This window comes from Lagenorhynchus albirostris, chromosome 20, assembly GCF_949774975.1.
Source record: "Lagenorhynchus albirostris chromosome 20, mLagAlb1.1, whole genome shotgun sequence".
Lineage (NCBI taxonomy): Eukaryota > Metazoa > Chordata > Mammalia > Artiodactyla > Delphinidae > Lagenorhynchus > Lagenorhynchus albirostris.
Window position 1 is genome coordinate 38,170,266 of NC_083114.1, and position 21,447 is coordinate 38,191,712.

At 40.2% G+C, this 21,447-nt stretch overlaps 1 protein-coding gene across 2 annotated transcripts in view; it reads right to left on the reverse strand.

Moving 5' to 3' along the window:
* The window catches only part of NPEPPS (aminopeptidase puromycin sensitive), a 97,703-nt gene extending 77,998 nt beyond the window's left edge, over positions 1 to 19,705 (reverse strand). For both annotated transcript variants that reach the window (XM_060133370.1, XM_060133369.1), the window contains exons 1-2: positions 19,320 to 19,705; positions 8,822 to 8,906 (exon numbers count right to left, since the gene is read on the reverse strand). In XM_060133370.1, coding sequence (XP_059989353.1) covers positions 8,822 to 8,906; positions 19,320 to 19,580 — 346 coding nt within the window. In that variant the 5' untranslated portion in view covers positions 19,581 to 19,705. The remainder of the gene's footprint in view (positions 1 to 8,821; positions 8,907 to 19,319) is intronic.
* Between the last annotated feature and the right edge of the window lie 1,742 nt (positions 19,706 to 21,447).

Here is a 21,447-nt window from a genome sequence, read left to right on the forward strand (position 1 = left end):
AGTAGCCCCTGCTCGCCACAACTAGAGAAAGCCTGCACGCAGCAATGAAGACCCAACGCAGCCAATAAATAAATAATTTTTTTACAATAAATAAAAGAATTTTAAAATATGTTTCATTAAAAAAATAAACAGATGGGGAAAAGATATATTATGCTAACATTAATCAAAAGAAAGTGGAAGTAACTATATTAATTTCAGACAGAGCAGACTTCAGAAGAAGGAAACTTATCAGGGATAAAAAAGGGGAATTACATAATGATAAAAGGGGCAATACTCCAAGAAGACATAACAATCCTTAACATGTATGCCTCTAACAGCAGAGTGTCAAAATACATGAGGCAAAAGCTGACAGAATAGCAAGGAGAAATATATGAATCTACTATTACAGTTGGAGATTTTAACACCCTTCTGTAAGAAACACGCAGATCCAGCAGCAGTAACTCAGTAAGGTTACAGCTGAACTAAACAGCACCATCCATCAACTGGATATAATTGACATCTATAGACTATTTCATCAAACAATAGCTCATTATACATTCTACTCAAGCTCACATGGAACATTCATCAAGACAGACCACACTCTGGGTCATAAAACACACATTAAAAAAAAAAAAAAAAAACACATTAACTAATTTAAAAGAATAAAAAATTATGAACTGTCTGCTCTCAGACTACAATGGAATTAAATTAGAAATCAATAAAAGAAAAATAGCTTGAAAAAATACTAAAATACTTGGAGACTAAACACATGTCTAGATAAGACACAGGTCAAAGAAGAAATAACCTTCCAGAACAGAAAACACCAGGCCCAGATGGGTCCACTTGTGAATTCTACCAAACATTTAAGAAAAATTATACCCGTTTTCTACAATCTCTTCCAGAGGATAGAGGCAGAGGGAACACTTCCTAACTCATTCTATTAGGCCAGCCATTACCCTAATATCAAAATCAGACACATTACAAGACATTACAAGAATACTACAGACCAATAAATATCTCTTATAAACATAGATGCAAAATTCTCAACAAAATATTAGCAATATGCAAGGCGGTTTCAATGTTCAAAATTAAATTAATGTACTCCATCACAGAAACAGGCTAAAGAAGAAAAATCACACGATCAAATGAATAGATGCAGAAAAAACATTTGACAAAATCCAACATCCATTCATGATAAAAACACTCAGCAAACTAGGAATAAAGATGAACTTCTTCAACTTGATAAAGAATATCTACAAAAACCCTACAGTTAACATCATACTTAATGAGAAACTCTGAGCTTTCCAGCTAAGATGAGGAACAAGCGAGGATGTCCCTTCTCACTTCTACTTTTCAACATCATACTGGAAGTTCTAGCTAATGCAACAAGACAAGAAAAGGACAGGAAACAAAAGGTATACATACTGGAAAGGTAGAAATAAAACTGTCTTTGTTCACAGATGATATGGTCATGTAGAAAATTCAAAATAATCAACAAAAAACTCCTGTTACGAATAAGCGATTAAAGCAAGGTTTCAGGATACAAAGTTCAAAGTTGCAGGATACAAGGTTAACACATTAAAGTCAATTGCTTTCCCATATACCAGCAATGAATAAGTGGTATCTGAAAATTTTTTTAAATTATATTTTAGGGACTTCCTTGGTGGCGCAGTGGTTAAGAATCCACCTGCCAATGCAGGGGACACGGGTTCGAGCCCTGGTCCGGGAAGATCCCACATGCCGCGGAGCAACTAAGCCCATGTGCCACAACTACTGAGCCTGCGCTCTAGAGCCGGCGAGCCACAACAACTGAAGCCCGCACGCCTAGAGCCCGTGCTCCGCAACAAGAGAAGCCACCACAGTGAGAAGCCCACGCATCACAAAGAAGAGTAGCCCCCACCTGCCACAACTAGAGAAAGCCCACACGCAGCAGCAAAGATCCAACACAGCCAAAAATAAATAAACAACTTAAAAAAAATTATCATTTACATTATCACCCCCCAAAATGAAATGCTTAGGTATAACTCTAACAAAATATGTACAAGATTCATATCTGATGAAAGATACCGAAGAAGTAAATGAATAAAAAGATATTTCATGTTCATGGATAAGAAGACTCAATACTGTCAAGATATTTCTTGTTCCCAACCTGATCTACAGACTCAATACCAATCCCAATCAAAATCCCAGAAAGTTATTTTGTGGATATTTTTAAATTGACTCTAAAGTTTATATGGAGAGGCAAACAATCCAGAATGCCCAACTCAATACTGAAGGAGACAAAGTCAGAGGACACTACCCAATATCAAGACTTATTATAAAGCTACAGTAATCAAGATGATGTGGTACTGGAGAAACAAGAGAAAAATAGATCAATGGAACAAAACAGACAGCCTAGAAATAGACCCACATAGATATAGTCAACTGATCTTGACAAAGGAGCAAAAGCAATACAATGGACCTATCTTTTCAACAAATGGTGCTGGAAACTGGACATCCACATGCAAAAAAAAGAAAAAAATCAATCTAGACAGACCTTACCCTTTTTATAACTCAACTTTTTAACTCAAAATGGATTATAGACCTAAATGTAAAATGCAAAACCATAAAACTCCTGGAAGATAACATAGGAGAAAATCTAATTGACCTTAGGTATGGTGATGACTTTTCACATACAACACCACCAAAGACACAATCCATGAAAGAAATAAATGACAACCCGGACCTCATTAAAATTAAGAACTTCCGCTCTGAGAAGGACAACATTACAGAGAATAAGAATTCAAGCCACAGGGTAGGAGAAAATATTTGTGAAAGACACTCCTGATAAAGGACGGTTATCCAAAATGTACAAAGAATTCTTAAAACTCAACAATAAAAAAAAGAACAATCCAGCTAATATTGTGCAAAAGACCTAAACAGATATCTCACCAAAGAAGATATACAGATGGCAAGTAAGCATATGAAAAGATGATCAACATGAAGTCATTAGGGTCCTGCAAATTAAAATAATGGCATACCACTGCACACTTATAGAATAGCCAAAATCCAAGACACAACAACAAATGCTGGGGAGTATGTGGAGCAACAGGAACTCTCATTCATTGCTGATTGGAATCCAAAATGACAGTCACTTTGGAGGACAGTTTGGCAGTTTCTTACAAAACTAAACACACTCTTCTATCATAGGATCCAGGAATCATGCTCCTTGATATTTAGCCAAAGGAGTTCAAAGCTTATGTCCTCACAAAACCCTATACATGGATATTTACAGCACCTTTATTCATAACTGCCAAATCTTGGACACAACCAAGAGGACCTTCAGCAGGTGAATGGAAAAAAAAACTGACACATACAGACAAGGGAATATTATTCAGAGCTAAAAAGAAGTGAGCTACAGAGCAATGAAAAGACATGGAAGAAATGCATATTACTAAGTGAAAGAAGCCAATCTGAAAAGGCATGACTCCACCTAATTCTAGAAAAGACAAAACTATAGTAAAAAGATTAGTGATTGCCAAGGGGAGGGATGGGTAAATAGGCAGAGCACGGAAGATTTTTAGAGTACTGAAAAACTCTGTACAGGGCTTCCCTGGTGGCGCAGTGGTTGAGAGTCCGCCTGCTGATGCAGGGGACACGGGTTCGTGCCCCGGTCCGGGAAGATCCCACATGCCGTGGAGCGGCTGGGCCCGTGAGCCATGGCCGCTGAGGCTGCGCGTCTGGAGCCTGTGCTCCACAACGGGAGAGGCCACAACAGTGAGAGGCCCGCGTACCGCAAAAAAACAAAACAAAACAAAAACCTCTGTACAAGACTATAATGGTAGATACATGTCATTATACATTTGTCAAAACCCATGGAATGTATCACAGCAAGAGTGAACTGTAAGGTAAACTATGGACTTTAGGTGATAATGAGGTCAATGTAGGCTCATTGACTGTAACAGATGTACCACTCTGGTTTGGGATGCTGATAGTGGGACAGGCTGTATGTGTGGGGACAGGGGCTATATGAGAAATCTCTGTACTTCTACTCTATTTTGCACTGAACTTAAAACCCTAAAAAATAAAGATTTTAATTAAAAAAATAAAATCAACAAAATTTAATTCAGAAAACAGGCAGCTCTGATAGTTACCAAAGAACTGGGAAAATATTTGGTTCCTCAATGTAGCCTGGACACTATGGTTAGCTTATGCATTAATTCATCTATTCTTCAGAACAGTAATAGCATATAACAGACTTTATTTTCAAAATTCCCAAAACTCGGGAGTTCCCTGGCAGTCCAGTGGTTAGGACTTGGGACTTTCACTACCATGGGCCTGGGCTCAATCCCTGGTCAGGGAAATAAGATCCCACAAGCCTCACGGTGTGGCCAAAAAAAAAAAAAAAAAAAATCCCAGGGACTTCCCTGGCAGTCCAGTGGTTAAGACTCTGCCCTGCCAATGCAAGGGATGCAAGTTCGATCCCTGGTTGGGGAACTAAGATCCCACATGCTGCGCAGCATGGCCAAAAGATTTAAAAACCAAAGAAAAAAAGAACACCCCAGAGAATCTGGGAGTTCTAAGTAAAATAAACAAACAAATAAATAAAATCCCCAAACTCAATACACCTGGGAATAGTAAATAAACGAGAGACAAAATAAAAACAAGTTCTCAAAAACAATGTCATTTTAGTGCTCGAAAAACTAAAAGCTACCTAAAAGAGCTATTATGCTAGATTCTGAATTTTTTTAAAGTACATACCACTGGAACTCATATAGCAAACTAAAACAATTTGCTTAACATATTTAATAGTGATATGGCATAATATACATAATTTATATCAGTTTCAATTAAGAACTTAGAAGAATCTCATAAGGGTTTTTTCTCTTTTTTTTTTTTTTTTTAAAAAACACTTTTTCTTTTTTTTTCCTGGACGCGGGCCTGTCACTGTTTTGGCGTCTCCCGTTGCAGAGCACAGGTTTCGGACGCGCAGGCTCAGTGGCCATGGCTCACGGGCCCAGCTGCTCCACGGCATGTGGGATCTTCCCGGACCGGGGCACGAACCCGTGTCCCCTGCATCGGCAGGCGGACTCTCAACCACTGTGCCACCAGGGAAGCCCTGTTTTCCTTTTTCTTTCTTTATTTTTGGTTGCATTGGGTCTTCGCTGATGCACGGGCCTTCTCTAGTTGCTGAGAGTGGGGGCTACTTTTCGTTATGGTGCGTGGGCTTCTTACTGTGGTGGCTTCTCTTGTTGCAGAGCACGGGCTCTAGTCACGTGGGCTTCAGTAGTTGTGACACGCAGGCTCAGTACTGTGGCTCACGGGCTCTAGAGCACAGGCTCAGTAGTTGTGGCACACGGGCTTAGTTGCTCTGTGGCATGTGGGATCTTCCCGGACCAGGGCTCGAACCCGTGTCCCCTGCATTGGCAGGCAGATTCTTGACCACTGCGCCACCAGGGAAGTTTCTTTTTTGGGGGGGGGGCGCACTGCGTGGCATGTGGGATCTTAGTTCCCCAACCAGGGATCTAACTATGTTCAAGTCTTATCTTCATGTCCAAGTGATAAGAATATGCATACACACCACAGTTCTCTGGAATCCCTCTTTAGAGGTTGCAAAATCAACAGAACTCAATATGGCCCACAAAAATGTTCTGTTTGGCCAGAAAAAGTTCTTTAAAATGTTAGTAGATTTACGTGAGACATGGACTCTTTGGTTCAGCCTCTGCCCCAACATTCTTATTTTCCTACATCCAGCCCAATTCATTCAAGGTTGTTATTTGCTTAACCCCACAGTAACTTTGGTTTTAGGCCACTACCCTATATTGTTATTTGTGTAACTAAAGTTATACTCAGACTTCTTTGAAAATTTCCTTATGAAATACGATATATTTCAATACATTTGTATTAGAAAGGAATATATTCCCTTCTCTTTCAATCCTCCTGACTTTGAGGGCTAGCACTTAATTAGTCACATATGTATTTTCAGAACAATGCCATGAACAATTCTATTGCAAAGAGAAGATGGTTTATTAATGTTTTTACTAATCCACACATAACTGTATGACAGAATATAGATTACTAACAGTTGGATAAAAGCTTATGATCAAGTGTGAGGAACGTTTCCTATTTTTGAAGTGAATAGTTTTGCTCAAAATTAATATTTGGCAGTATTTCTAAGCTGTTTGTTTTATCCTTCCATTAAACACACACGCACATATGCGTAACACTGAAATATACAATCCTACTTTAAGAATAAATGTGTTAAAATTTACATGCCTTCTATGGATAAACCAAAGTGATGCTGGTGGATCTGAAACTATATATTAGAACTCTGCATGAAATATGATGTAACCAATGGAAAAACTTTTTCTTACACAGCTAATTCTGCAAACACATACCTGACAGAGTATACTAAGGCAAAAGTTGGTACAAAACTTTCAAGTGATCATTCTCTATGTGGTTATGCCCAAGCCATCAACTATTAATGATAAATTAAAAGACTCTTTACCTGTCAGGACCTGAGTTCAGGCACTCAAAAGTTTCGTATTTCTCTTGCAGAAGCTGATGACAATACTAATCCCTGCACTGTGTAGGGAGGTGCATTCCTTGCACTGGCTTAAGTGCTAATGATTTCACCAACCCTTGAAGTGCAGAACAGTAAAAAAACAGTTTTCAGCCGTTTTTCTTACTGATTTCTCATTTTAAAAAATATTACAAAGATTTCAAATAGGTTTTAAAATAAATTATTTCTGTTTAAAAGGCAGTGCTTTAGTTTAAAAAAGACACACGCCAATAGATCTTTCTGGGTTACTGCACATATCACAAGATGGCCTTTTTCATCAATTAGAAACTTACACAAAGAAGCAACAACTTCACGCCTTCAAATCATTTTCTGATTTTACCTGAAAGCACCAAGATTTTGGCTACAGATATGTAAAACAGTCTTCCAGAAGGCAATCATAAATAGGTACTAGATGAGATTAGCTGGGTTAAAAAATGGTATCTCTCCTATTAACCCATTTATCACCCTGTCACCAGCATACAGCCCTAGAAGGAGCTGACAGTCAAGTTCACAACTATTAGTTTCTAAAGAAACAATATTATACTCTCCAAATAAGATAAAAATCAAGAAATGCTTCTCTATCTAAGGGCAAAATTAAGCTATGTATATACCTGGAAGGCCAAATCTATCTGTTCTGACTCCTTAAAACATGAAATTAATACAACTCCCCATTCTTTTATACTCTAAAATTAAACGGGTTTACACGACTCCAGGTATTTCCTACTGCTATAGGAGAACAAATTGAGAAATGTACCTTAGCTAGTTCTGAAGAAAATATTTTATGTATGTAAAAAAATTTAATGTTTTATATGAATCACTCTCCAAATCCTCTCTACTGTATGAATTTTCATTGAGAATACTAACGCTGCTTCCTTAAGATTCAGATCATTATGAGCTTGGCACCATTCAGTTATGCATATTCAAACATTTAAATTCTCTGAATTCTTTCCTGGCACTTCAGTAGAGGAGGATAAAAAAACAAACCTGAGCTGAAACCATGCCAGCTGGAGGGTACACACTTATTTTACTAGTTCTACCTATCTAAACTTGACAACATTTTAAAACCCTATATTGAATTTAAATGTTCTCTATCTACAACAAAGAAAGCTTGCCTTGATATGCCTAGCTAAGGTGCTCCCATTTTTCTTCAGCTAAAGAAATTAAAGTCTCTCTTTCATTTACCAAACAATTTTTTTAAAGTTGGCACTCAATCAAAGTCCATTTGAAGGATCTGTTCCTCTAACTTAAAATGGCAGCAGCTGATCTCAATTACAATCAACTGAACATAAGTACTTCTTGGCAATAATACGCTCAACTGCTACTTGCATTTTTTAATCTTTCTATGGACAAGATATTTTAAGAAAAATCCACAAAATAAATATAGCCAGGCCTTAAAATGTTACTTGTATGCTTATTTTCAGTATAATGTAAAGAAGGGAAATAGCAATACAAAATGTAAATTAAAAGGTCAAATTTCTAACTTAATTTATATCAAATAAGAAGACTTTCTAAGAGGAAAAGTCTGAGTAGTAGAGGCTAACCAATAAGCCATTTTAACAAGGAATGTGAAGAAGTCAAGAGTAAAAAGTAATTCAGATCCAATATTAATACACTTGTGAGTTTATACCAAACTTGATAACTTTTTAAAATGCAGTTTATGTGGGAATAAGAATTCAGGCCAAAACTGATTATTCAATTTAATTCTTACTGTAATTACAAGGTCCAAAATATTTCTTATTTTAAAGATGCTAATTGAGTTCCCTCACATTCTATACCATGTTTCTTTTAAACATATTCTTCCCCTGTAATTAACTCCATCATCTAGTTTCTAAACTTCACATTAGATCTCATAAAGCAAATATTTTTCTCCCAATTATGAGTAACACTATCTCAATTTTAATCTATTTTTCAAGAGAAAAAAAAAAAACTTTAAGAAAACCGCATATGAACTAAGCCTGCCTGAGAAACTTTTCATGTCCAAAGTACTTAATTTTTAAATAACTCTTCAGCTTTACATGATTGATATTATATTTATTTTACACTCATGAAATGTGATCTGCCTAGGGTCACAAAATAAGTTAATGTTTGAAGCAGAATTTAAATTGTTACATTTCCTTTATCTTACATTACTCAAATATCTCCTATGAACATCTAAAGAATTTTCCTATTTCAAAAGTAACAAACATTAATATCTTAATTTGCAAGTGTATACATTATGTATACACACACACAAAAGCACATACAAGTACATATTATACATAAACACAGAGACAGCAAATTAAAAGGGAAAACAGCGCTTACCTTCATCTCCTTCTGGTACATATGAAGCTGTAATAATGTCAATATCAGCACAATTCATCACAATCTGATTGGTTGCCTGCCTCACCTAAGGAGAAAAAAAAAAAATCGGCAATGTCAGAGATAGCCTAGGTTAATAATACGTACATCTTCATCTCAGCCTAAAATATGTCACAGGCAATTTTTAAAAACCCATACATCAGCGGTTCCCACCTTTTTAGCACCAGGGACCGGCTTCGTGGAAGACAATTTTTCTATGGATGGGGGGGGTGCGGGTTTCAGGCGGTAATGGGAGCGATGGGGAGCAGCAGATGAAGCTTCACTCCCTCATCTGCTGCTCACCTCCTGTTGTACAGCCTGGTTCCTAACAGGCCGGACTGGTACCAGTCCGAGGCCCGGGGGTTGGGGACCCTTGCCAAACACCACTTAAACCAATACTAAATATATATGCATCAATGGTATAAATTAATGACTAGTTCTGAATAGATATTATAATATCTGGATTATATTAAAAGCAATACTAAATACTTAGGTATTTCACAGAATTCAAAGATCTGACCAATGAGCTAAATAAAAGCCTTTTTTTTTTCTACTTAAACTTGATTTAAAACTTCTTTTTTTTTTTTTGGCTGTACGCAGGCCTCTCACTGTTGTGGCCTCTCCCGCTGCAGAGCACAGGCTCCGGACGCGCAGGCTCAGAGGCCATGGCTCACGGGCCCAGCCACTCCGCGGCATGTGGGATCTTCCCGGACCGGGGCACGAACCCGTGTCCCCTGCATCGGCAGGCGGACTCTCAACCACTGCGCCACCAGGGAAGCCCTAAAACAACTTCTTAATTAAACTTTTTAATTTCAAAAAAATTTTAATTAGGAAACATTTCTTATATGTTGCAATTAATCATGTATTTCAACCTGCACATCAAAACCATCATGAGGGTCCCCTCTTTTTGTAAGGATAGAGGAAGAAATCTGGTATCATAAACTATGTCAGAACTTCATAAAACACTCTCTAAATTTTTTCTTTTCCTGAAGAAACATTTTGAATATAACAGACACTAATGACTCACCATCAAGATTAAATAAACTTTTAAGACTTTGTCTTACTTGATTTAGATCCAAAAAATAAAATACAGATATAATGAAAGCCCATTCCTCTCTTCCTCATTCCCTAGAGATAACCACTATCCTAAGGCTAATGTATATCTCTCTCATATATGTTTAGTAGTTTTGTTACATATATAAAGATCAGCAAAGAATGTTTTTAATCTTACACAAATGGTATCAAAAGTGTGTATAACCTTTTGCAACCTGTTTTTTTAATTTAACATTGTTTCTGAGATAGGTAAATGCTGATAGATGTAAACCTAACTCATTAATTTTACTTCTGCATAGTAGTATTCCATTCTATAAATAAACCACAGTTATTTATCCATTTCCTTCCTGAAGGAAGTTAGGTTATTTCCACTTTTTTGTTATGTAAAAGAGTACTATAATAAACATCTTGGCCCATGTCTTCTTGTGCACCCATTTTCTTTACCAAGAATTGCTAAAATTATCCTCCAGAGTAGTTTCAATGCACGCTCCGATAAGAATAAAGAAATCCCAGTTTCAGCAACCTCCAAAAAACTTAATTTTTCGACAGTCTGGTGGGTATTAAATGGTATACCAGGGACTTCCGTGGTGGCGCCGTGGTTAAGAATCCGCCTGCCAATGCAGGGGACACAGGTTCGACCCCTGGTCCAGGAAGATCCCACATGCCATGGAGCAACTAGGCCCATGTGCCACAACTACTGAAGCCCGAGCGCCCTAGAGCTGTGATCTGCAACAAGAGAAGCCACCACAATGAGAAGCCTGCACACAGCAAGGAAGAGTAGCCCCCGCTCGCCACAACTAGAGAAAGCCTGTGCACGGCAACAAAGACCCAATGCAGCCAAAAATAAATAATAAATAAGTAAATTTATTTTAAAAAATGGTATTCCATTATTGTTTTAATTAGAATTTCTCTGATTACTAGTAATATGAGTTACCTCTTTTCTCTTTCTCTTTCTCCTTTCTGTTTCTCTTCCTCTGCCTCCCCCACCCCTGCTTCCCTCCCTCCCTCTCTCTTTCTTTCTTTTTTGACCCTTAAGTTTTTCCTCTCCTACTTGCTCATTCATAACCCTTGCTCATTTTCCATTTGGTTGGAACCTTGTCTTTCTATAACTGTTGCATTACACAAAATCTCAAATTCATTTTCAGACATTTTAATGGTCTAAATCTAAAGTAACAAAAATACAGATGTCCTAAATCACATATGCCTACAGAGGCCAATGAAACAGATGAGTACAGTAGGCCAGGTGAAGGCTATGCATAAAGGAAAGCTATGTGTAAAGGAAGGGGGAAGTAGACATTTCTTGGAGCTAACCAATTATTGCTATATACAATAAAAAACAGACTGAGTGTTGACAGATCTTCCAATTAAAAAAAGCCACAAATTCAGATTTCATGTGCAATCTCCCAATTTCTAATTGATGACAACTAATTCAAAATTTTCTAAAACACTGTATAGACCAAACAAAACCCAACAGTGCCTTGAGTGTCACTGAACGGACCACAGAACTAAGTAAGGACACAGAGTAATATAAAATCTGTATGAAAAAGCTATACCTAAGAGTAATTATTTTATTAATAACCAATACATAAACATGATTAATATTAAACTAAAATTACCTGACCTAAATTACAGATAGTATGTTATTAAGCCTGTAACAGACTGTCAAAATCTCTAACACATAAAGTGAAACTATTTTGGCTCATTTAAAAAAAAAAAATTCTTCTCATAAATCTTCCTGTTTCTAAACAAAAATGCCATTTAGTGAACAGTTTTTTGGGTTTTTGTTTTTTGGGTTTTTTTTTGTAAGTGATAATATTCCTTCACACTGTTTACTTCACCAGAACATACCTAAACAGCACTAAAACTTTTACATCTCAACTGGCTGTTTATAGCACTATGTTTGAACAAAAAGAAAAGAACAACTCTTTGCCTATTCACAAACTGACTTTAAAAAAAATTTTCAGAAACACAAAAATGAAGCACTGGGGTGTGCTCCAAAGGGTAAAATGAATAAAAACCTTCCAGAGTTTGACGTTTATGCCAACAAAATCATTAACAGTGGCTTAGTTACATGTTTGTTGTTTTGTTTTGGTCTTTTTAATATTTATTTATTTGGCTGCGCCAGGTCTTAGCTCTGGCACACGGGATCTAGTTCCCTGACCAGGGATCGAACCCAGGACCCCTGCATTGGGAGCACGGAGTCTTAACCACTGGACCACCAGGGAAGTCCCTAGTTACATGTCTTAATCTTTACCTAGGCAATCCTATTTTATTCCACCAACATCTACAATGAATTTAATGGTAGCCAAGCAGTTAATCTACCATGTCAAGATACCTGTACTGGGCTTCCCTGGTGGTGCAGTGGTTGAGAGTCTGCCTGCCGATGCAGGGAACGTAGGTTCGTGCCCCGGTTCGGGAAGATCCCACATGCCGCGGAGCGGCTAGGCCCATGAGCCATGGCCGCTGAGCCTGCGCGTCCGGAGCCTGTGCTCCGCAACGGGAGAGGCCACAACAGTGAGAGGCCCGCGTACCGCAAAAAAAAAAAAAAAAAAAAAAAGATACCTGTACTACACTACATATGCCAAATGACATTTATCTCACTACTATTGTACCATTTTGAGGGAAAGTGTTCGTTAACTTTGGAAAGGTACAGGGCACAACATCTAGTTACAAGTACATTCCAATTCTTCCTGGGTTTAGGGAAAACCCACCTGTTTATACTAATGAATTAAGCTGCTTGTTGAACAGCAATTCTTTTTTTGTGTGTGTGGTACGTGGGCCTCTCAGTGTTGTGGCCTGTCCCGTTGTGGAGTACAGGCTCTGGACGCGCAGGCTCAGCGGCCATGACTCACAGGCCTAGCCACTCTGCAGCATGTGGGATCTTCCCGGACCGGGGCACGAACCCGTGTACCCTGCATCGGCAGGCGGACTCTCAACCACTGCGCCACCAAGGAAACCCAATTAATTCTTTTTTTCAGGGTATTGCCATTTCTGGAAGGGTGGAAGGGGAGAACTAAAGGAACAAAAATACTTATCTTAATAATAGAACTCCACTCAAACTTTAAAAAACAGACAGTATATTCTGTCTCATATTAGAGATTTTTTTTTTTTTTTGGCTGCACCTCGCGGCATGCAGAACTTCCCCGACAAGGGATCAAACCTGTGCCCCCTGCAGTGGAAGCGTAGAGTCTTAACCACTGGACCACCAGGGAAGCCCCTAGAGATGCATTTTAAACAACAGGATAATCCATAGAAAGGGCTTTTACCACTTAGTGCCTGATACATAGTAATCACTTAATAGATGACATTATTAAGACACATGCACAGAGGGCTTTTCTGGTGGCACAGCGGTTAAGAATCCACCTGCCAAAGCAGGGGACACGGGTTCGATCACTGGTCCAGGAAGATCCCACATGCCGCGGAGCAACTAAGCCTGTGCGCCACAACTACTGAGCCTGCACTCTAGAGCCACAAGCCACAACTACTGAGCCCACATGCCACAACTACTGAAGTCCACGTGCCTAGAGCCCATGCTCCTCAACAAGAGAAGCCACCTAAATGAGAAGCCTGCACACCTCAACGAAGAGTAGCCCCCCACTGGAGGCAACTAGAGAAAGCCGGCGCAGAGCCACGAAGACCCAACACAGCCAAAAATAAATAAATAAAATAAATAAATTAAAAAAAAAAAAAACCGTGCACAGAGACCAAGACTAAATGTGCACCTAACAGTCTATAAAGTACCTAATCAAAATGCTATAAAATTTAAGAACTATGTGCTGTATTATACAGCACATATTATATCTTATATTGGATATTAGCATACTCTATGTACCAACCAAGGAATGTAATTTAAAATATCCGTGTGGACTTAAGCGTATGCTTAAGTACTCAACCGCCACACTGATCTTTTTGATGCTTTCCCAACAAGAGCACTGATTCAATATTATTTCTCACACACTAACATCATCATGTTATTGAATACTACCTGTATGTTCCACTGTCAAAAATACAGGTAATAATGTAAGTCAACTATACTTTAATTTAAAAAAAAAACAGGTAATAAATCAAAGGAATTTCAGCATTATCATCTTCACTGGACTTCCCTGGTGGCGCAGTGGTTAAGAATCCGCCTGCCAATGCAGAGGACACAGGTTCGAGCCCTGGTCCAGGAAGATCCCACATGCCGCGGAGCAATTAAGCCTGTGTGCCACAACTACTGAGCCTGTGCTCTAGAGCCCGCAAGCCACAACTATTGAGCCCACATGCCGCAACTACTGAAGCCCATGCACCTAGAGCCCATGCTCTGCAACAAGAGAAGCCACTGCAATGAGAAGCCCGCGCACCGCCACGAAGAGTAGCCCCCACTCACCACAACTAGAGAAAGCCCACGCGCAGCAACGAAGACCCAACACAGCCAAAAATAAAATATAAATAAATAAATAAATTTATTTTAAAAATCCTTTAAAAAAAAACTTCACTTTCCAAACTTAAAATAGAAGCAGAATGTTAAAACTGGCATATAAATTGTGTTGATAACAAGCTTATTTTCAACTTTTCCATTTGGTGCTATTAATGAATGGAACGTTAGCATATCCTTTCTTTGATTCAAACCCAGGGTTAGTTAAGTCTTCTTGGAGTCCCATACAGACTGTACTTCAACTGAACCAAATGTTAAGTAATGGTTCTACTGAAGAGACAGCTTGACCATTGGTAACAATTTTACAATGGAAGTTTCCTAAGAGCTAGGAAAGCAGCAATCTGAGACAATTTTTTTCCTGAATAAGTCTTTACTACAATCACTCAGGAATACACATTACATGTACTAGAAAGACTCAAAAGGGTTTTTTTCTGATTGCTAAAATCCTGCGATTTTAGTAAAAGGAAATCTCCAGTGTGATAATTCTAAATACCAGTCAGTCTGAAGCCTGAGTCACTTTGCCTAAAAAGTGATTTCATCATTAAAATTTTGTAATAATCATTGCCTTTGTGGAATAGGGCTATAATTTCTAAAGACTATAAGGAGCAAATAATTAGTAAACACAAATTGAGCTGAGTTTTCTAACAAAAGAGACATTAAAAAGGGCAAGCTGCAGAAAGTCAAACATAACACATAAACACATGAACATATAGAACATTACTATTTATTGTTTGTAGCTACTTTTATACACCCTAAAACTTTAAAACTATACATAGGAATAATACCTACCAAAAAAGAGAATTTACCTCTCAGGGTGAGGGCGAGAAGAGATGGAAATGAACTTTAGTGGTTTCTGTGACATTTTATTTTCCAAAAAACATCATGTACACGCTAAAACAAATGGGGCAAAACATTAATATCTGCTAAATCTGGGTGGTGGTTACTTTCTCTGTATTTAAAATGTTTCCTAATTTAAAATAAAATTTTAAAGTGATTACATGTGGCCAAATAAACTGAGAGCTACATACTTGTATGGTGTTCAAAATGGAATCTCCAAGATCTAGACAACTAATCTCAATTAACAACAAAACAGCTATCTGAAGACTCAGTGCTTTGCCACAGACTCAAATACAGATTAGAATAAGATTTACTTTACAATAAGAACAGGCTCATTTATGTAGCAAAGTTCAGAGAAGTTTCATAGATAATTTACTACTCAAGACTGCATTTATCCAGGTTGTATTGTTGTATTGGACAATATCAATTATCAAGAACCAGGAAGTTTAAAAAAAAAAAAAAAGCCTTTATGGAAGCCAGAATAGATGATTCAAAGTCCATACAATAAAGCTCATACCCTACACTCAGAAGAGAATCCATCAAACCCTCACTTAGAAAAAAATTTTAAGCTCAAACAAGCTTGTTTATTTGGTTACTTAGACCTCTTCAGATCAAGTTCAGTAAAATAGAAGAGGGAAGAAATTGCACAATAGGGAGCAACAAGGCACAACAAGCAGCAAGTAATAACCTGAGAGTAAGGAAAACAAACTTTAAAGAAAAGATATGAAACTAATAAATTATAGTACACAGTTTTGGGTAATTACACAGTTTTGGGTAATCTATGGATATAAGTATCAATGACATGTTAGAATGCTGTCCAGTATTTAGAAAAAGAAGAAAAGAAAGAAACCTAGATTATGAGGAATTATGGAGCTTAAAAAGATAAACATTTCCATCAAAATATTTACGTATTTTTTAAAGTCTGAGTGCCTCAAAGGGTAAGCTTCATTTATCTGGAAAATTCAATGCCAGATGATACTGGACTTATCATACAAAAGTTTCTTATACCCAGGTGTTTCCTCATTGATACATTTCAAGAAACAGAATAGAAAATCTGAACAAATTCAATTCCTTATGACCAATCTTTCAAATTTAATTTAAGACCATTTAGTGATCTAGCACAATGCTGTACAAATTAATTAACTTTATCTGTTTTAAGTAATAAAAAACTACTAAAATGACTGCATAGAATATCTGCAAAATTTGGGCAGAAAATTCCATAACACAGGGTGACAATAACATCCATTTAGGCGCCAAGTTGTAGCCTGCCAAACAATCTACTGTATCTGAAACTCTCCTCTACGTGCCAATTTAGTCATCACCATCATGAATATTTTGTTGGCGGAGGCCAGGGATTGTTTAGTATATCCTGACTTCTGGCATTGAAGGATAAAGTTAATTTCTCTGGCACAGGTGAAATATTTCCATAAGAGAATTACTGTATAAACCACTATACACTCATAACCAGGAACTGTAGCCACTCACATAAACTTGTAATCTATTTTTAAATTAATTATCCACAAAGCAAGAGAGTCAGAATTTTAAATAGCTACGAAGTCTGTTCCTCTCAAATATCCTAATGTAAAAGGAGAGGAAAGGGAATGTCCCATTTTTCTAGGCCCATGATAACACATTTTCAAAACCTGCTGAATTAGACCACACTCACTTACGTAAAAGACAACTACTTTTAAATCACTGCACACTGACTAATTTTCATCTTCCCCAGAAGTCCACACCCCAGACCAGGTTAAAAATCCACTAAGTTTCTAATATGTAACCTGTACAAATACTCTGAGCTTATCATAAAATTTTGCAACTAAAGCAACCAAGCAACTTGCATACTTTGTGCAATGTAATTCCAAACTGTTAGGGAACTGACACAATACCAATTATCAATCTAGGCTTCTAGAGATATAATTTTGTCCACATTTTATATTTCCACAATCAGATACCACCTAATGCCACAAGTTAAACTTATTGCTCCAATCTATGGATTTCAAAAACATCAATATATGCTTTTTACTACTAATGTTAACTTTTTACTAATGTTAACTCCTCTTTACACTTCCAAAGTGGCAAAGCATACAATTAAAAAGTCCAATCATCCTTTAATAAAACCTGTTAGAATTCTCTATCATGCCATCTTTCATTTGTGTTGCCACCTTGCCTGAAAAAAATTTTCTGAAAAGCTTTGAAAACTTAATGTTACAAAAAAAAAAAAAAGATTCATTTATTTCCTTGTATCAAATTAATGAGTCCCTGCTAATACCTAGTACATTACCACACGCTCCTTCATTGGCTCAAACCAGTCCACCAACTATTTCTCATTTCTTTCCAAAAGCAAGTAGAAAAGGGGTAAGGACAAGCATGTCACTGCTTGTTGTTATACCCTAACACAAACAAAACTATCATTTCCCAATAAAATAATCATTTGAAAATCTTTATTATTGATAATATTTTTTCTGAAACTTTTCCCTAAATATGTATACCTCTCAAAATTATGAATGCATTATGGGGTACACCAACTATTGGGGTAAAGAAACAAATGATTTTTTTTTTTAATGTTAGTCTTTGCACATAATGCAAACTCATTCATTGCTAGGTCCTTCTTCCCACAGGTCTGCCAAGTCACAAGACACACTACTGTTTACAATCCCTCCCATCTGCCCACAGCCAATATATATCAAACACTCTAGTCACTTGGCTTAAATAAACAGTCTCTCCCAAATAACCCTCTCAAATCCTAATTTAGACCCAAGATGCACTCATTCTGATTCATATTCTTAATGGAAAATTTTTAAATCACCTGACTTTCACAGGGGTAAGTTTTGCCTTTTGATGCAGCCAGACAACAGAGCCCTCATGCTTTCGTACAAGCACTCCAAATCTGACAGTATACTTTTTAATTCTACACTTTTAGACATATTTTCAGTCTGAGTACTCGGCTTTCAAAAACAACTGCCAACTTTCAATTCATTCGAACGCTACCCTAGTCTACATTTCTTTCATTTCGCTGCTACATACACCCTAATCTTTAAGGTTGAGGCCTACTGATTTTTTCCCCCTGACTGCAGGAGGAAAAGAAATGAAACAAAATGTATTTACCACCATTCTTTTTAAAGGTAACTACTAAACAGTTCCCATTTTTCATTACAGACTTCACATAATACATCATATAACATGGTATCACAAATGTCTATTGTTCTAGATCTTTGTAGGGCATCAATACTAATGATCTCCAAAATCAAACAATACTTTAGATAATCTGCGGGGGGAGGGGCGGGGGGAGCATGATTCACCAAAAACTGCAATGAAGACTAATGGAATATTTTCACCGGTGGTATGCTAAAACCAATAGCTTCTTTCAGAGGAGGGTACTGCTAAGCAACCATCGCTGTACCAATAAATCCACCTGCTTTAAAGGCTGCAAAGCTAAGAAGATGGAAGGAAAAGCGGAGATGGGGGTCCTCCTTCAGCTTCTTTAGAGGTTAGGAGAGAACAAAGTCAATGCTGCACTGTCACTTGAGGGAAAGAAGGGGGAGGGGGCGGATCATCTTAGAAACCCAGCCCCTGGGCCGGAGCAGGCGGGGAGAACTCAGCAAGGCTGCCCGGGATTAACATTCTCCTTCTCACCCTCTTCCCCCTTCTAGAATCTCCCCTCCTGGCTAACGCGCGGCAGCCGGAGTCCCAGATGACTGCCCCTTCCAATGTGTCCTCCATGGCGCGTAGGGAGAACGAGAGAAAAGAACTGAGTCAGGAGGCTACGCATGGACTCCGATGACCCCTCTGGCCTCCCCAACACCCTCCAGCCTCTCCCAGACCAAGACCAAGCCAGGAAGGGCCGGGGTTTGGGGGAGGCTCCACACAGGTGTGCTGGCCCCGAGGGGCACACGGGCCGGGCCGGCCGGTTCCCGCGGCGCTCCCTGCAGCACGGCCCGGGCCCCAGGCCGGCAGGGCAGAGCACAGCCGCCGGGCGCCCCGCGGCCGCCCCAGAGGGGCGCGCCCGTCCCCGAGCCGGCCCCCCCCAGCCCCAGGTCCGCAGCGCCCAGGCCCGCGCGCCCGCTCGCCCGGCCGACCGGGCCCCCAGCCCAGCCCGTGGGCGCGGCCTAACTGCTTGCCCGGCAGCTCGCCCCCGGCACCCGAGGGTCGCCGTACCTGGGCGGAGGCCTCCAGCTTGCCCTCGAAGGTGAAGTCCAGCAAATCGGGCTTGAGGCAAAGGCTGTAATTGATGGGGCAGACGTCGGCAGGCAGCCGCTCGAAGGGCCTCTTCTCCGGCATCGCGGTGAGGCCCAGGCTGTGGAGGCGGCGGCGGCAGCGAGAGGAGCGGCTGAGGAGGAGAAGGAGGAGGGGAGGAGGCGGAGGGCCGAGGAAGAGCAGGCGGCGAGCGAGGGAGGGGGCGGCGGCTGCCAGCCACATCCACCGAGCGCCGGCGACCGCCTGAGGAGAGCGACCGGGGGAGCCTGGGGGCGGGGGAGAGACCCAGCCCGATCGCCAGGGGCCGGGAGGCAGGCAGTACGGACGCGCGGGCTGGCGGGCCGGCTGCCTACAGGGAAGGGGGCGGAGGGGAGGGAACGGGAGGAGGGCCAGCAGGGAGGGAGGGAGAGAGGGAGGGAGGGAGGGAGGGAGGAGGCGGCGGCGGCGGCGGCAGCGACAGTTTTGCGTGCGCGGCCCCGCCGGACGGGCGCGCCTCCGCCGGTGTGCGCGCGCGCGCCGGGAAGGGGGCGGAGCGGCGAGGGCGCGGCCAGCTTGGCGGGATGTAGGGTCGCCGGCGAGCCCTGGGGGTGGGAGGCGGCTGCCGGCGCTGCACCTGTCTCCGCCGCTGCGGGGAGCAGGCCGCCTGCGAGCTGGAAGAAGCCCGGAAGGGTTTGAGAAGCACAGAAAAGGCGTGAGGGCCCCCCACCCCCTACACACACACACACACACACACACACACACACACGGCGTGAGGGCCCCCCCACCCCCTACACACACACACACACACACACACACACACACACACACAAGGCGTGAGGGCCCCCCCACCCCCTACACACACACACACACACACACACACACACACACACACACACACACACACACACACACACACACACACACACACACACACACACACACACACACACACACACACACACACACACACCCTACCTCTCTCTCACTCTGTCTCTCTCTCTCTCTCTCTCTCTTTCCCCCCACCCCGCTAACCCCTGGGCTGTCTTTGGAAATAGAAGCCTATGTAGTTGGTCAGTGCAGTCAGGGCAAAATGTTGAAATATCAATTAAGAGCAAAACCCCAAACTAGATTTTTACCTCCAGACCAGCAGAAAACCCTGATGGGAGGCTCTTTGGCCGTAATTATTTCTGTTATTTTAAGTAGTAACTTCAGGGGATGATATGAAAAATTTTGTCAGAAACCCTTTAATAATTCAGGTTACTTAAACCAATAAGATTTGGACCTTTGAGGGTGTGATTTCAGAAATTAGAAGATTTTTGTTTTCATGATTTAATGTTCAAAAGTAAGATGTGCTTCACCTGTTTTCGTCTTTGCTTCTGCTTTTTTTAAAAAAATAGAAGACCTGGGTATTCCCTGCCGGTCCAGTGTTTAGGATTCTGTGCTCTCACTGCCAGGGCCTAGGTTAGATTCCTGGTTGGGGAACTAAGATCACGCAAGCCTCGTGGTGGGGCCAAAAAAAATAATAATAATAAAATAAAAGACCTTTTACCAATTGTGGCCTCTTTAAAGGTAAATTAGCTGTGGCTCCCTCAGTTTTGTAGGTATCTCGCAAATTGAGGTATATATATTTTTAATATAAATATATATTAATTACATATAAATGTGTGTATATTTAAATATATGTTTTAAAGTATCAAGGACAAGGAGATTTTGTCTATAATTCCCTATATTCCTTTATAGAACCTTCTCATGCAGAACCGCTTAATATTTAAAACTCAGTGCTGAAAGTTGTACTGGACCACTATTGTTCAATAGAAATATAATGCAAGGGACTTCCCTGGTGGCGCAGTGGTTGGGAGTCCGCCTGCCAGTGCAGGGGACACGGGTTCGATCCCTGGTCTGGGAAGATCCCACATGCCACGGAGCAACTAAGCCCGTGCACCACAACTACTGAGCCTGCGCTCTAGAGCCCACCAGCCATAACTACTGAGCCCACCCACCTACAGCCCACGTTCCGCAACAAGAAAAGCCATGGCAGTGAGAAGCCCGCACACCCCAACTAAGAGTAGCCCCTGCTCGCCGCAACAAAGACCCAAATATTTATATAAAT